General features: G+C 53.9%; 1 protein-coding gene across 8 annotated transcripts; it reads right to left on the reverse strand.

Moving 5' to 3' along the window:
- Positions 1-209: 209 nt before the first annotated feature.
- On the reverse strand, positions 210-13,560 carry Aire (autoimmune regulator). Of its 8 annotated transcripts, none has more exons than XM_051152611.1 (14): positions 13,426-13,560; positions 12,931-13,105; positions 12,570-12,725; positions 12,123-12,197; positions 11,548-11,661; positions 9,656-9,792; positions 9,382-9,462; positions 7,504-7,616; positions 6,156-6,255; positions 5,098-5,280; positions 3,891-4,012; positions 3,704-3,800; positions 1,922-1,990; positions 210-290 (listed from the first exon to the last, which is right to left on the reverse strand). In XM_051152611.1, exons 1-14 carry the CDS (start codon positions 13,558-13,560, stop codon positions 210-212), a joined length of 1,638 nt encoding a protein of 545 aa, XP_051008568.1. The 8 variants fall into 8 exon arrangements, with proteins under 8 accessions (XP_051008568.1, XP_051008567.1, XP_051008566.1 ...); XM_051152610.1 differs by having other exon boundaries at positions 7,504-7,619; XM_051152609.1 differs by having other exon boundaries at positions 9,626-9,792.
- Between the last annotated feature and the right edge of the window lie 2,570 nt (positions 13,561-16,130).

Here is a 16,130-nt window from a genome sequence, read left to right on the forward strand (position 1 = left end):
CAGCTGGAACCTGCCAGCTCCTGGTCCTAACCAGCCCAGCTGCCCGGGGTGGGGGTGGGGGTGGGGGGTGGGGCTGGGGTGTGTGACAGAGCATGTCCTCTCAGAGCAGGGAGTGGCTGCAGGTGTGAGGCAATTCTGCCTCATCCTATGAAGTGGGGTGTGGGGGTGAGGGCAGGGCTAGGCTGCCCACTCTCCTGGGCCACCTGGGGTCAGGAAGAGAAAGAAGGTGTCTCGGCCAGCGGGCGTGCCATGCTCTGGATGGCCCACTGCAGGATGCCGTCGAAGGAGTGCTGTGAGAAATGGGCATGAAAATTCAGACCAGCTGCACTTTTGCAGAGCTGTGCCTGCTCTGCCATGCCCATGAAATTGGGACCACTGTGACATGAAGGTATCACCGGACTTGGTCCTCTACTTCAAGGTGGGGCGCCTGAGACCAGAGGCCCCACAGGACCAGTGAAGGAGGGGTTCTTCATGCAGTGTTTTTCTTGAGCAGCCTGTGAGGCCAGGGCTTGGCCATCAGGCTGTCCCTTCCTCTTCTCAGTGGCTTTCTTTGCTACATCCTTCCTCTCTGCTCAGGGGCCAAACATCCCAACAGGACTGGGAAGTCATCAGGGAGGTCCCATTCTTTCAAATGCCCAGATCATCCATCTCTCCCTCTTCCACACATGGCCCACTGCATAGGGCAGGCTCCTGGCCCACAACCAGTTTAGCCAGTGGACACTGAAGAGGGCATGTGGGAATGACTAAAGGAGTTTGTGCCCTTACAGTAGATGGAGTCCTAAAAAGTTCTAGCGCTCTCTCTCTCTCTCTCTCTCTCTCTCTCTCTCTCTCTCTCTCTCTCTCTCTTCAGTTTACTCTTACTAATTTTTTTTTAACGTATGAGTGCTCTATTTGCATGTACACCTGCAAGCCAGAAGAGGGTGCCAGATCACATTATAGATGGTTGTGAGCCACCATGTGGTTGTTGGGAATTGAACTCAGGATCTTTGGAAGAGCAGTCCGTGCTCTTAACGGCTGACCCATATTTCCAGCCTTACTCTTACTATTTTTAAGCATGTGTGTGTGTGTGTGTCTGTGTGTCTGTGTATCTGTGTGTGCCTGTGTGTGTGTGTCTGTGTGTATCTGTGTGTGTGTGTGTGTGTGTGTGTGTGTGTGTGTATAGGTGCCTGAGGAAGCTAGAAGCATCAGATCCCCTTGAGTGGAATTATAAACAATTAGAAGCCATGTATCATGGCTGCTGGGAACTTGGGTCCTCTGCAAGAGCAACATACACTCTTAGCCACTGAGCCATTTCTCTAGCCCTCCGGGGTGTGTTGTTGTTTGTTTTGTTTTGTTTTTTTTTCAAGACAGGGTGGGTTTCTCTGTGTAGCCTTGACTGTCCTGGACTCACTTTTTAGACCAGGCTGGCCTTGAACTCACAGCGATCCACTTGCCTCTGCATCTCGAGTGCTGGGATTGAAGGTGTGCGCCATCATAGCCCCCACTCAGGCTTTTGAGATTGGGTCTCATCATGTAGCCCAGATGAGCATCCACCTCACAGTCCTACATCTGCCTCCCAAGTGCTGGGAACCAAAGACCTGGGCCACCACATCTGGCTCTCCCTGTCCATCTTAACCAACAGAAACCTGAGCTGGGAGGGGTAAGAGAAAGGTCACCGAATGACCTTACCAGCTCTCCCTCAAGAGTCAAGGGCATAAGCCCTCCTGGTTCTGAGGTCCTGAGGACACTAGAACTCCCAGATGCCAGGCCCCCGGTGGGAGAAGGCGACAGGCAGAAGGAGGCCAGCATCCTGCAATGGGAACGGTGATGCACTGTTCTGGGAAGAGCAGCCTTTGGGTAGGGCAACACTGGTCTACTGGGTGCCACCTGACTGAGGACAGCAAAGGAGCTGAGAGCAGAGCCCAGGCCAGTGACATATTACCTCATTCAGTAGGGACTCCAGGTCATCCCTATGTAGAACAGGCTCATGACCAGCAGAGTCGTCCCCCACCTAGAATCAAAGAGTCAACAGTCATCCCAACCTAGCAGCGGGCTGGTGACCAGAGGTCGAACTCCAGCTTGTGGAGGCAGCAGCAGGTACCACAGAGCAGAGTCACACTCAGTTCCTCAGGTCGAGGGGTGCAGGTAGAGTGGGAGCAACCGACCTGTCCTATATATGGTCTGTGTCCATTAGGGGAAAAGAAGGGGATTTTTTTCAGCTAAAGATACCCCCCTGCCCCCAAGAGGCATGGTGGCCAGGACCCATCCATTGTCTCCCTCTGCCTGTCACCACCTCTCACTGGTCACATGAGCTGTCCTCAGTTGGACCTGTGCTCTTGGCTGTGGTGACAGAGCTCCAATCAGGAGCTCACATTGAAGCCAGTGGAATGGCCCAACTGGCCAATCCTCTTCCTTGTTCTAGAAGTGATTTCCGCGTGCCCACCTTCCCTTCTTGGCTCTAGACTCTAGAGAGAGCTGTGGTTCTCAGCCCTCCTAATGCTGCAGCCCTTTAATACAGTTCCTCATGTTGTGGTGACCACCCCCCCCCACCATAACATTATTTTCATTGCTACTTTATAACTATAATTTTGCTACTGTTGTGAATCATAAATATCTGATGTTTCCAATGGTCTTAGGCAGCCCCTATGAAAAGATTATTTGGCCCCAAAGGCTAAGAACCACTGCTCTAAAGGCTCAGCAAAGCTTGCCCCTTGCCTTTCCGGGTCCCATGGCACCAGCAGAATCTTAGGATAAGTAGGTTCCTAGATAACCTTCCAGATGGTTCTCAGTCACATAGGGCCAGCCTCAGCTAAGGTCCTGGATTTATCAGGGAAAGCTGGAGTCTGGCACTGAGCTGTGTATGTGCTCTGCCGTCTTACCTAATGCATCTTCACAAGATCCCTCCCTGGGCTGCAGATCTCCAGCCAGGGCTCAGGCCCTGTCCAGTTAGTAAAAATGGGGGTGAGATGGAGGTCTAGCCAGGTACAGGACTGCGGTAGGTGACTCTTGGGGTCAGCAAAAGCTAGCAGCTTTGGCTGTCTTCCCAACTGGAGTAACCTCTCTCTCTCCTTCCCCCTACCGAGGGCAGTAGTTAGCTACCCTGGAGGTGTCAGCCCTTCTGATTCGTGTTCCCCAACATCAGCAGAAAATCCGGCACCTAGGGGATGTCTACCAGCTGTCTTCGTTATGGGTTAATCCAATTGGCCTATGGGTCCAGAGCTCCCTGAACGCAGGAACCCAGTGCCAACAGTGAGTCCATAGCTATTTGAGATATTTCCCTTTAAAACACCTCATTTGCTTGCTTTGTTTTGTTTAGAAAGGGTTAGCCTGGGCTAACCCAGAACTCATTATGTAGTCCAGGCTGAACTCAAACTTACAGAGGCCAGTCTGCCTGTACGCTTTATAAAAGTAGTTGGGAAGCCAGATGTGGTCACATACACCTCTGATCCCAGCATTAGTCTTAAAAAATGGAGGGGGGGGGGGACGTCCAGGAGTAGCAGCGCACGCCTCTAATCTCAGCATTTAGGAGGCAGTGGCAAGCAGCTCCCTGAGTTTGAGGTCTGCCTGGTCTACAGAATGAGTTCCAAGACAGCCAGAGATCTGTAATGAGTGAGACCCTGTCTCAAAAAACCAAAACCAAAACAAACAAACAAAAAGGTAATGGGACCGTGGTTAGTGGGTGTGGCTTTAACTTTTCCACTCCCACAGGATCCCACACACTGACCTTAGCAAGTCCAGGGGCCTGACGCACAGAGGTGAGCGCAGCTTCGCCTGGTGTGGGAGTCGGGTCTGCAGAGCAGGACTTGCAGCGGAGGTTGGTCCTAGTGGAGTGGGGAAAGCTTGATGCATCGGAGAACCATCAGGGTGGGTGGGGATGCTGGCTACTCTCCGGCCCTTGCCACCTCACTCACCCTGGCCGCGCAACGGCAGTCGGGAAGTGGCAGCGCCAGTGGAAGGCGGCCGCACAGTGTGTGCACCGTAGCACGTCCACGCTGTCCCCACACACACCACACCTCGCACAGGGTGCTGGACCCTACAGAAACACAATAGAGCAACCCGGTGGCGGGGGGGGGGGGGGTGGGTCCTTGCTCACTTGCTCACCCTATACCCCACCAACCCAGGTTAACCGGGGAAACCTCATGGTTGCAAGTAAAGTTCCGAGGCCTTGATGTTCCAAGGGGCCAGGGGGGACCTGAGCAACTGTCAAAAAGCAGCCTTCCAAGCTGCTTCCCATGAGCCAGTCCATCCAGCTCTGCTCCCGCCAACTGTAGGGCTCCTGAGGAACTTATAGGGAATATGGCTGCTGGAGGTAGATTGAGCCTGGGGCATTCTGAGACTCACAAGGAGATTCCATGTTTGTTGTCCTGTCTCATGGCTGGGGATGATGTACTGCCCAGATAACCAAGCTAGGCCTTTCTTCTTCCCTCCCTCCCTCCCTCCCTCCCTCCCTCCCTCCCTCTGTCCCCCGCCCCCCCTTTCCTTCCTTTCTAATTAATTCCTTTTTTGTTTGTTTGTTTGTTTGGTTTGGTTTGGTTTTTCAAGACAGGGTCTCTCTGTGTAGTCTTGGCTGTCCTGGACTTGCTTTGTAGACCAGGCTGGCCTCGAACTCACAGTGATCCACCTGCCTCTGCCTCCCGAGTGCTGGGATTACAGGCGTGTGCTACCACGCCCGGCTAATTAATTCACTTTTCATTCATGGGTGTGCACTGGAGATCAGAGGACTACTTGCAGAGCCAGCCTCTCCTTTTTGCCCTGTGAGTCTTGGGGATCCAACTCAGGTCCTCAAGCTTGGAGCTTGGCAGCGAGCCCTTCTACCTGCTGAGCCATCTCGAAGGCCCATTTGGACTTTTTGGAACATCACCGTTGTGTGGCAGGGCTGAGAGCTCCACAAGAGCCCCCTCTAGGTGCTCTCCTCACACCCCTGTGCCTCCTGGTGTACCCCCTTCCTTTTATCAACCCAGTCTCTCCAGGTCGAGTCCTCCTCTGACCCTTGGGATGCCCTTCTAATTCCAGTCCCTAATGGTAAACCAGCTGTCCTGTTTAGGGCTTATAACTGTCGTGTGGGTCCAGAGCTCCCAGAAGACAGGACTCAGGCCCCAGGGACTCCCCTTCACTCACCTGCTGCCCCTCAGTCCCAGAACTCAGCAGAGGATGTAGTGCTGAAGGCTCCAGCAGAGGCAAGGGGGCTGCAGAAGGTGGGGGCAGCAGGTTCACATATGTGATGGCAGGATCTGAGCGGGCTGGGAGCTCCCTGGACAGGCCCCTGGTTTCCTCTGAAGCTGCCCTCAGCCCTGGGAGGATCTGGAATTTAAGGATCAGCACTCAGGAGGCATAGGACACTGCTTGGCACTACCTGGGAGTCAGGACTAGGCTGCTGTGGTGGGTCTGAGGTTGAGGAGGCTTGGTACATGCTGAAGAGATGGCTTAGCGGTTAAGAGCACTGGCTGCTCTTTCGAGGAACCCGAGTTCAATTCCCAGCAACCACATGGCCGCTCACAACTGTCTGTAACTCCCATTCCAGAGGATCTGACACCCGTCACAGACATACATGCAGGTAAAACACCAATGCACATAAAATAAAAATAAATTTAAGAGCTAGGCGTGGTGGTACACACCTCAATTCCCAGCACTCAGGAGGCAGAGGCAGGTGGATCTCTGTGAGTTCCAGGCCTGCCTGGTCTATAAAGTGAGTCCAGGACAACCAGGGTTCTGTTACACAAAGAAACTCTGTCTTAAAGGACCTTAATTAATTAATTAATTAAAAAAGAAGAAAAAGCTGGGTGTGTGGCTCCAATGCTCTCAGCAAAAGCCTCCATCTTTGCCATCTTAGCTGTGATGACAGTGGCCTCAGGGCCTGTCAGCAAACGGGGTGGGGGGGTAGGGGGGGGGAAGTGGGGAGAGTAGGGGGAGGTTCTAACAGGATGTAGGGTGTAACACAACAGAATGCAAGGCTTTTGGAGAATATTAGCAAAGATGAGGTAGGAGGAACAGAGCCAGCTTGGGCAGCTGTCCTTAACCCCTTGACCCCTCAACCCCACAGGGAATTCACCAGAAAGGCCGATCAGGCCAAGCCAGGGGATGGCGCTATAGCCAGGGCAAGCAAGACTCACAGAAGTCAGGAGGTAGGACTGTAGAGGGGAAGAGAGAAGAAAGGGGATGGCCCACTCTGGTCATACCCGGATCTCTGCAGGTGGCTCCAGGGGCCTGGACTCCTCAGGCTGGGACAGGTTCTGCTGGACTCTGCCCTGGAGGCAGCAGGCACACCTCCAGACGCCACTATGCAGAGGCCACCAGTCACAGGCATGTAGGACAAAACAAACACCACAGACCCCCACTCCCACCCCTAGAACTGCATGGCAGGGGTGTCTTGAGGACCCTCCATATCACCATACTCATTCAGAGATGGGACACCAAACCCAGGAATGGAAGAGTCGGGTACCACAAGGAAAGTTCAATATGATGTGGGTTATTTCCCCCTGGAGGGTGGCCTCATCAGAGAGTCAGTGGACCTAGAGTGCTTCCCTGCTGATCCTTAAGAATTCCCCATGCCCAGCCCGGCAGCGTGGTGGCACATGCCTTTAATCCCAGCACTTGGGAGGCAGAGGCAGGCGGATCCCTGTGAGTTCGAGGCCAGCCTGGTCTACATAGTGAGTCCAGGGCAGCCAAGCTAACACAGAGAAACCCTGTCTTAAAAAAAAAAAAAAAAAAAAAAATTCCCCATGCCCACTAACCCTAAGCACCTGTGCCTGCTTGTCATCGGCCTGGCCCAGCTGTGAGCCCTCCCTCCCTGTTTCCACCCTGAGAACACCCGCAGCCCTGTAGGAATGGGCTGGTTGCGGGGAGAGGGCAAGGGCAGGAAGGAAAGACCCTGGTGGAAGAGGATTAGAGAGGCAGAGTTCAGGCTAGAACCCCACACCCCAGAACAGGCCTGTGCAGTCAGTGAGGAGAGTAAACAGTACATCTTTGTGGGAGTGAGATTTCTTTCTTTCTTTCTTTCTTTCTTTCTTTCTTTCTTTCTTTCTTTCTTTTCTTTTTCAAGAGAGGGTTTCTCTGTGTGGCCCTGGCTGTCCTGGACTCACTTTGTAGACCAGGCTGGCCTCGAACTCACAGGGATCCACCTGCCTCTGCCTCCCGAGTGCTGGGATTACAGGTTTGCGCCACAACACCCGATCGGGAGTGAGAGTTTGAGGGGCCTTGGGGAAAGGCCTGTGCCCTAGGAAGTATGAACTAAAACCCGGGGTGCGAAGAACCTGAGGTGAAAAGCACAATATGGCCACCTTTGCCTTGAGTGGCATCATGTTATGGTGTCTTTAGGCCTGAGTGGGCCATGTGGCAGGAAGGGGAGGTAGGTGGCATGGCAAGAGAATCCCACCATGCCTAGCCCATGACTCTTCCTGGGGGCCCTTCCTGTCCAACTGTGAGTCTGGAGGCTGCCAGGCTTCTCCAAGGTCAGCAGATAAGGACAGTTGGGGGATCAGGATGGCCAGGGTATACGTAACAAGCAGGAATGGGAGCTCTGCTCACCTGGGGATCTCCCGCAGAGGTGGGGACAGGCAAGCCAGGTGGAAGGCCCGGGGACAGCCGTCACAACAGATGAGCTCACCTCCATCGTGACACACAGCACACTCGTCGTCATTCTTCTGACCAGGCGAGAAGGGCCCGTGCACACCCAGAACGGAGCACAGTGCCCGCCTGAGAGACCCACTCTGGAAGGGCTCCTCCTACAAGGCTCACCACCAGAGGCTGACTCCTAGATTCCCTCTCTGTTCCCTTCTTGGGCCTGCCTGACCTCTATGCTGCCCATCCTACAGACCTAGCAGGTGTCCCTCTCAGGAAGGAGTGCTGGGTACCAGGCAGTCGCCCAGGGTTGACCTCTCCCTACTCACCTAATAGAACAGCAGGGGCACAGGCCTGTGGGGTTTCCTGCCAGCCCTGGGCACCTGCTATCACTCCCCCACCCCCCCCCCCTTATGCTTTTGTCAAGATAGAGGTAACTCTGAGTCCTGATACCACCTCCTCAAGAAGCTTCCAGATGCCAGGCTGTGCTGGCCCTACACAGTGACCATCACATTCAAGGCAATCCTTCCATGGGCCCCCAGTAACCAGGGGGGCACTTTTGTGGAGCAGGACAGAGTAGAACCTTTCAACCTTTAATGTCCGGGGCCAGCAGAGTGCCTGGCTCTCAGGTGTTGGCAACTGTGATCAATGACACATGCGCAACCATGACAGTGGTGTTGGTGACCTCGGCATCCCTGGAGAACCTCATGCTCTGGCTTTAGCAGCATCTCAACCTCCAACCTCCCCACCCCCCCCCCCCACACCCTCACACCCCCACACCCCCACATCCCCCACCCCCACACACCCCACCCCCACCCCCCACACCCCCACACCCCCCACACCCCCACCCCCTCACCCCCCACATCCCCCACCCCCACAACCCCCACCCCCACACCCCTCCACTCCCCCACACTTCCCCCCCCCCCCACCCCACACCCCCACACCCCACACCCCCACACCCCCACCCCCCACAAGATGGTTGTAGCCTGCGCCAAATGTGTGGTTTCTGTGTTTGTTTGTTTGTTTTTGGTTTGTTTATTTATTTATTTATTTTTGTTTTGTTTTTCAAGACAGGATTTCTCTCTGTAGCCTTGGCTGTCCTGGACTCACTTTGTAGACCAGGCTGGCCTCGAACTCACAGCAATCCATCTGCCTCTGCCTCCTGAGTGCTGGGATTAAAGGCGTGCGCCAACCACAGCCCGGCTTGTTTTTGTTTTTCGAGATAGGGTTTCTCTGTATAGCCCTGGCTGTCCTGGAACTCACACTGTACACCAGGCTGGCCTCAAACACACAAAAATCTGCCTGCCTCTGCTGGGATTAAAAGCCACCACTGCCCAGCTGAGCACGTGATTTAAAAGGGATAACCTCACCTGCTCTGACTAATTTGAAATTTCCTGCCTGGCAGGCATGGTGGTGCATGTCTGTAGTCCCAGCACTCCACTCGGGAGGCAGAGGCTGGCGGATCTCTGTGAGTTTGAAGCCAGCCTGGTCTACAAAGTGAGTCTAGGACAGCCAAGGCTACACAGAGAAACTACGTCCCCAAAAACCAAAATAAATACCTACATACATACATACATACATACATACATACATACATACATACATAAATCAATCAATCTCTCCCAATGTGTATCATCAGAAAGAGCACTTCCAAGAAGGACCAGAGGGAGACAAAGGAGGAGGAGAGAGAGACAGGGAGGAGGAGGAGGAGGAAAGAGATGCCTTCATGGCAGGGACTCAGGCCTCTGTGTTCCAGGCAGCTAAACATCCAGGACAAGGAACAGAAAGAAGGGTCTGGTTAAATACTGGTGGGGAGGCCAGACTGCCTCTGTTCTTAGGGCTTACCTGGTGAATCTGGGGCTCGCTGGGGAGGGTTGGGAGGGCAGGGACCCCACACTGCTGGCCCACTTTCTGTTCATCTCTTCCCTACAATAGATACGGGGTCATAATGAGGTAGCTAGGGCCAGGGAAGAGCCTTGTGACCCCAGTACCAGGTGCTTCTGGAAGCAACTCCAAGCCCCAGGAAGAAGTCCTGGTTGTTGTGTGGGGGAGGTGAGGCTATCCAAGGCCCAGCTCCCCAAAGATGGACATGTTGACTAGTGGTTTTAAGGATAGTGACCTGGGCTCCTTTGGCTCGGACCACCGGCTTTAGGCTGCCACCACTGCGGGTCTTGTTCTTTGCACTGCCACTGGGGTCTTCAAACTTGCTGGGAGTGTAAAACTCCCCCCCAACCTGGATGCACTTCTTGGATCCTCCTGGAAGAACAGGCAGAGTATGTCTGAGCTCATAGTAGAGGTCTGGCAGAACTTGCAGCCTACCATTCCTCCCCACCCCCTAGCCACAGCCAAGTCTGAGGCCTGGGTCCTGGGTCCAGTGAGGCAATCTTGCTGGGATTATACTAAAGTAAACAGTGTCCACTCACAAGTTTGGAATAGATCTTATTGGACACAGGGTCTTTGGAGACATAATTGGTTAAGATGATGTCGTAGTTGGGCATTGGTGGCACATACCTTTAATCCCACCATTTGGGAGGGAGAGGCGGGCAGATCTCTATGAGTTCAAGGCCAGCCTGGTCTACAGAGTGAGTTCCAGGATGGCCAAGGCTACACAGAGAAACTCTACCTTAAAAAACAAAAACAAAACAAAACGACAGCAAGTTGGGTGTGGGGGCGCACACCTTTAATACCTGCACTTAGGAGACAGAGACAGGCAGATCATTGTGACTTCAAGGCCAGCCTGGTCTACAAAGTGAATCCAGGGCAGCAAGGCTGCAGAGAAACCCTGTCTCCAAAACAAACAAAGAAACAAAAACCCACAACAACAAAGACAACAACAAAAGGGGGATGTCATACTAGACCCTAAATCCAATGTCCTTACAAAGAAATGTGAAAACAGGGCTGGAGAGATAGCACTGCCTGCCCTTCCAAAAGTCCTGAGTTCAATCCGCAGCAACCAAATGGTGGCTCATAATCATCTATAATGAGATCTGGTGCCCTCTTCTGGTGTGTAAGTGTACATGCAGACAAAACACTATTCATAATAGTAAAGAAATAAATCTTTTTTAAAAATAGAAAAGTGAAAACAGAGAGACACAGTCAGACTGGAGAGGCAGTGCCAGCACTCAGAAGGCAGAGAAGGTGGATCTCTGTGAGTTCGAGGCCAGCCTGGTCTACAAAGTGAGTGTAAGACAGCCAAGGCTACACAGAGAAACCCTGTCTTAAAAAAACAAAGCCAGGCGTGGTGGTGCACACCTTTAATCCCCGGATTTGGGAGGCAGAGGCAGGCAGATTGCTGTGAGTTCGAGGCCACCCTGGTCTACATAGTGAATCCAGGACAGCTAAGGCTACACAGAGAAACCCTGTCTCAAAAAAATAAATAAATAAATAAAAATAAAAATGAATAAATAGAAAAGCATCCCCAGAAGGGGTCAGGTAGGATTCTTGTGGTTGCTCTGATGAGGGCAGACGAGGACTGACATTGGCTCTCAGGCCATCCTGGCTGTCCATGGCATCCAAGTCCAGTGTCCAGGGTGCCATGGAGCAGAATCTACAATGATTCTGCCCCCAGCTCTGTCCTGTGCAGATAATTTGGGTGGCTGTAGAAGGTGACCTGCTAGCCCACCTAGTAGTTAGGCAATTGTGGGAGGAGTCTGGACAAAAAAAAAAAAAAAAAAAAAAAGGGATTGGACAGACCACCATAGATGGCTGAGGCGAGGGCATAAGCTGTGGCGGGCTGTCCTGGGTGGGCGATATGGGCACTTGAGAGAATGGGAGCACATGTGTAAGGATGTCACCTGTGACTCAACAGGACCCACTGATGTGGAGGAGGTGGGATTTCCACGCCTGAATGTGACAATGGACCACTGGCCTGACAGAAGATCTGCCCATGTAGGGGGCCTTCAGCATCGCCTCTCTGTTCCAAAGCTGGCCGAACTTCATGCGGCCTACTGGACACCTCCTTCCCCCTTGAGGGCCTGGGTCTCCCAGGCAGTCTGTTTCCCATGCATTTACCTGACTCAAACACCTGATGGATAAGGATCCCTTCCACGGCCCCTCGGACTCCTGGGACATCCCCAGGGGACACAGTCACAGCCCTCTGGACCGAAGCTGCCATAGTCTGGATTCCTGGAGAGACCCCTCACCCCCCAGGACAGCAAACATGAACACGGGTCTGAGGGGACTGAGGGGACCACAAGCGTCTCATGGCAGCGTGGGACCTTGTTGTGCTGGGGCACAGAGTTCCTAGGTCATCCTGGGGGTGAGGACCAGCAAACACAGGTGTTTGGGATCCCTGGGACCGGTGCAAAGATGAGTGTGGGTGTAGTTAAGGTTGAACCCAGCTGAGGAGCTAGTTCCCTCATGATTATGTTTCTGAGCTGCCTGGAAGGTTGTGAGCACTAGAATGGATAGAGGTCTAGGAGGAGAGACCCCCCCCCCAACCCCCAGGGCAGTGTGGGTGGGGTGACTGACAAGACCTTTGGACCCAAGGACTCTCCATCTTTTGGCTGGGCCATCCAGCTGAGGCCAATGGGATCAGATCCCCTCCACTTCCTCAATCAGCCCCTTGCCCTCTTGGCCTTACTCACCGTTTCCCAGCGGGAGGCGCTGTGACTCCGAGTTGCCCTCTGGCTTCTTGGGGGGCTTAGTCTTTGGGTGGGAGCCTGTGAAGGGGAAGTGGAGGCAGCCTAGCCCTCCTTTCTGGGCTGGGGTGCTTCTGGTGGGTCCGGGGTGTAGAGTGAGGTGGGGGAGAGAGAGCACCTGGTAGGGTCCCATCAAGAGTTCTTAAGCAGGGCTGGGCTGATTCATTCTTCAACAGAAAGGAAATCAAAGGCACCTGCGGTTAGCCCAGGAGCTCAGCCTTCAGAACAGTAAGAAGCCGAGAGGCTGTGAGCATCCTCCAATGCTCAGGTCTGAGCAACTCAGGTGACTCTGTGGCTCTAGCAGGCTGGCCCTCCCGGGGGTGGTATCAGTAAGCTGGCTCCTGAGAGCCAGTTGGGGAGGGCCCTGCAACCCTAGCTCCTCTCCCTGTGTACCTGGGCTAGAGGTGCTCTTTGGGGCCAGGGTGGCTGGCGGGGTGCCTCGAGGTTCCTCTGGAGCTTTTCTCTTGGTGGGGGGTTTGGGTGGCAGTACTGTGACCTTGGGAACAGCAAGGGGCTTCCTTCCTTTCCGGGGCTGACTGAGGTCCACATCTGCAGTTCAGAGGCAAGAAAAAGGCCCCCACCCCCTGCCATCTTTAGAGCCTTATCCCTAGAGGGGGCTCTAGAACAGGACACTCTTGAGGAAGGGGGGAACTGGGCCTCTGCTCTTTTCTTTTGCCTCTTAGGTTCTGCTGGAGTTGTTGTGGCTCCCTTAAAACACTTAGGGACTTACACCCGTAGCCCCAATGCTACCCACCTTTGGGGAAGCCATCCAGGATGGTATGCAGGCGGCTGTACCGCTCCAGATTGTAGTCCTTAAAGAGAACCCTCCAGAAATCCAGGATGGCCCCACTGTCCTGGGTCAGGAGCCAGGACAGCAGGGCATGAAAGGCCTGGGGGCACCCCTCCTTCTCCTTCAGCCGGAGGGTCTCCTGCAGTGACAATATTGGGCTACCTGTGCACCCCCCCTACCTCCATCCAACCCCTGCTGCCTCTTTGGGAAGGGAGACCTGCCTATTCCTGCTATTCCAGGCCAGGGGCCCTAGGGAGTCGGGGTGCACAGGGTGTGAGGTTAGGGGACTCACCTGGAACTTGACCTGGAGAGGTCTCCTGAGGAGGCCTGGGACCACTCCTTGGCTGGTAGGGGGAGGGTTGGGTATAGCATGGGTGTTGGGAGGGATCACCTAGGTTGTGGGTAGAGGTGTGGGGAGACTGAGAAGCGCCGGCGGGGGTGGGGGGCGCAGAAGCCCACCTGGAACTTGTCCTCTGGGACTACGTCGTGGTCGGCCAGAGCGTGCAGCAGCGGAAAGGCGCTGTCGATGGCCACCGCGATCTCAGTGCGGTGTAGCTTCAGCAGGCGTCGCAGCATCCCATCCCCGCCGGCCATCCTCTCGACACAGGCTGAGCCACGTCGCGCCCCCTGCTGGCCTGTCCGTGCTTGCGTTCCCTTTCTCCCTTCCTTGGGTGTCTTGGTGCTATTCGGGGAGGCACCTGTGAGGGTATATACCTTCTCCCCAGCAGGGGAAAGGCGACGTTTGCCTTGCTCAACTGCTCTGTTATACTTTCAACCAGGAAAGAGCAGAGGCTGGTGTTCACCCTCGAGCCAATCAGGGCCCAGCTTCTGCAGGCGGAAACAGAGATTGTCCTGCGGCCCAGTTCGGGAGGCCCTATGGCAGCTAGTGTTCCTTTCCTGTGGGACCCAGGGCAGCTGCCTGGGTTAGGAGCAGAGGAAGTAGGATGGTAGCCCCTCCAGCCTCCCTATAGTGGGTTCTGTTTATAGGTTAAAAACAGGATGGGCTGGAAAGATGGCTCTGTGGACAATTTGCCTGCCAGGCAAACCAAACCTGAGGACCCGAGTTCTCCCTGTGCTGGGAGGCAGAGACAGGAGTGGTTGTAGAGTTCATTGACCAGGCAACTAGTTGAATGGATAAGCTCCAGGTTGAGCCAGAGAATCTGCCTTTAAAAAAAAAAAAAGGCGGAAAGCCGGGCATAATAACTCACACCTTTAATCCTAGCACTTGGGAAACAGAGGCAGGAGGATCTCTGTGAGTTCAAGGCCAGCTTGGTTTACAGAGTGAGTTCCAGGTTAACCTGGGCTACACTGAGAAACCCTGTCTCCAAAAAAAACGACAAACAAATAACACCCCCCAAAAAAGAAAACACACACACACACACACACACACACACACACAAAGCACTTGTTACCCTTGCAGAGGACCCTGGTTTGGGTCTCAAACACCCACATGATGACTCACAACCATGTTTAACTCTGGTTCCAGAGGTTATGACGCCCTCTTTTGGCTTCTACTGGCACTGTGTGTACATGGTGACCAAACGTACACAATAATACTACAAAATAGAATAAAATAACTGGGGTGGGGGGTGGGGTGGCAGGAGCCAAAATAGTTCTTCTAACCACACCCTGGTTGCCCACGTGTGCTGGCACCTCTGAGTAGCTGCAGTAGAAAATCCATGCAGTGGGCTGGACAGTGGACTTGGATGGAGCCCCTAGCTATCCTAGACCCAGGGCTGGAGGGGTTGAATCGAAGATTCCACCAGGACAGAGGAGGTGGTCCAGCCTGTGTGTGGCTGGGTGGGAAGGACACTCGGCCTATCTCTGAACTCAGGTGGCCAGCACATTGAACTCTATCAGGTAGAGTACAACAGGAACGGGCAAGAAACAAGAGAACCCCTAGACCAGTGTTGAACCCTTAGAACCCTCATGTTGTGGTGACCCCCACCACCACAAAATTATTTCATTGCTACTTCATAACTGTAATTTTGCTACTGTTACGAATTATAATATAAATACCTGACATGCTGGAGGGCTTCTGATAGGTGCCCCCTGTGAAAAGGGTTTTTCAACAGCCCCCCAAAAGAGGTTGTGACCCACAGGTTGAGAACCACTGCCCCAGTCAGATGCCCCTGAACTGTACAAGTTCTGGTCTTGTTCCATTCATAGTCACAAGAAGCATTCTCAGGACCCATGACAGAGACCAGAGGGTTGCGCAACCTGAGAGACAGGGGCTGTGAGAAAATCAGGGAGGTGTCCTGGAGACAGATGGACAGGGACGCAGAGTGGACATGAGTGGGAATTTGTTCCCCTAGCCAGCTGAGAGCCTACAGCAGCAGGAAGTAGCCTGGGAAGTGCAGTCAATGTTGCAGTCAGTCTGTGCTGCCACCCCACCCCCTCCCCCCAACTATGAGTGTTGATGGTTGAAGAGGAGTAAATGGTGAGACCGGTTAGCACAGTGCTGGCCTGAGAGCTCAGGCTGCACGTGGGACCAATTCAGGGTAGCATCGCCCAGCATCCTCATGGGGATGGGCCACCATTGAGAGCTCTGGGCAGACCTTGGTCTCTGTTGGGTCCTTCTACCTCCTAACTCCAGGTCCTCCTGAGAGTTCGCCATGTGCTGAGATTGCTCCCCAGTTAGTGCAGGTTGGGATCAGTGCTGAAAGTAGGTGAGAGGGCTGATGATCAGGTGCCAGGGGAAGAAGGGAGCGTTTCCTTGTGAAGGACCAGTCACTTCAGAGCCAAAGTGCAAGTGTAGAGCAAGATGGGTGTACGAGAACTCTGCTGTGCCTAGGGAGCAGGGCCCTCTCATCACCCAGCGCCTTTGAAAGTGGCTATGAGGCTGATGACACCTGCACTGTACCTTCCACAGACACTGAGAAGGAAGCTTTGGGTGATGCCAAAATGGGTTTGTGCTCCCTGAGAGGCACTGCCTGTCCCTCATCCGCAAAGAAGGCTGCTGCTCACTGGCCTCTCCTGTCATCTCCTGCAGGTATGTATTTGACTATAGAAACATCGACCTGCAGTCTCCTGTAAATCCAGCACCAAACATGACTTCTGCTGTCCAGAACATAGAGTCCCCTCACTGACACGGCGGAGTGGACACAGAGGACACAGGCCCCAGTACCTTGCTCCCTGTTCACACCTTGCCAGGGTCTCAGAAA

Source organism: Acomys russatus, chromosome 11 (assembly GCF_903995435.1).
Source record: "Acomys russatus chromosome 11, mAcoRus1.1, whole genome shotgun sequence".
Lineage (NCBI taxonomy): Eukaryota > Metazoa > Chordata > Mammalia > Rodentia > Muridae > Acomys > Acomys russatus.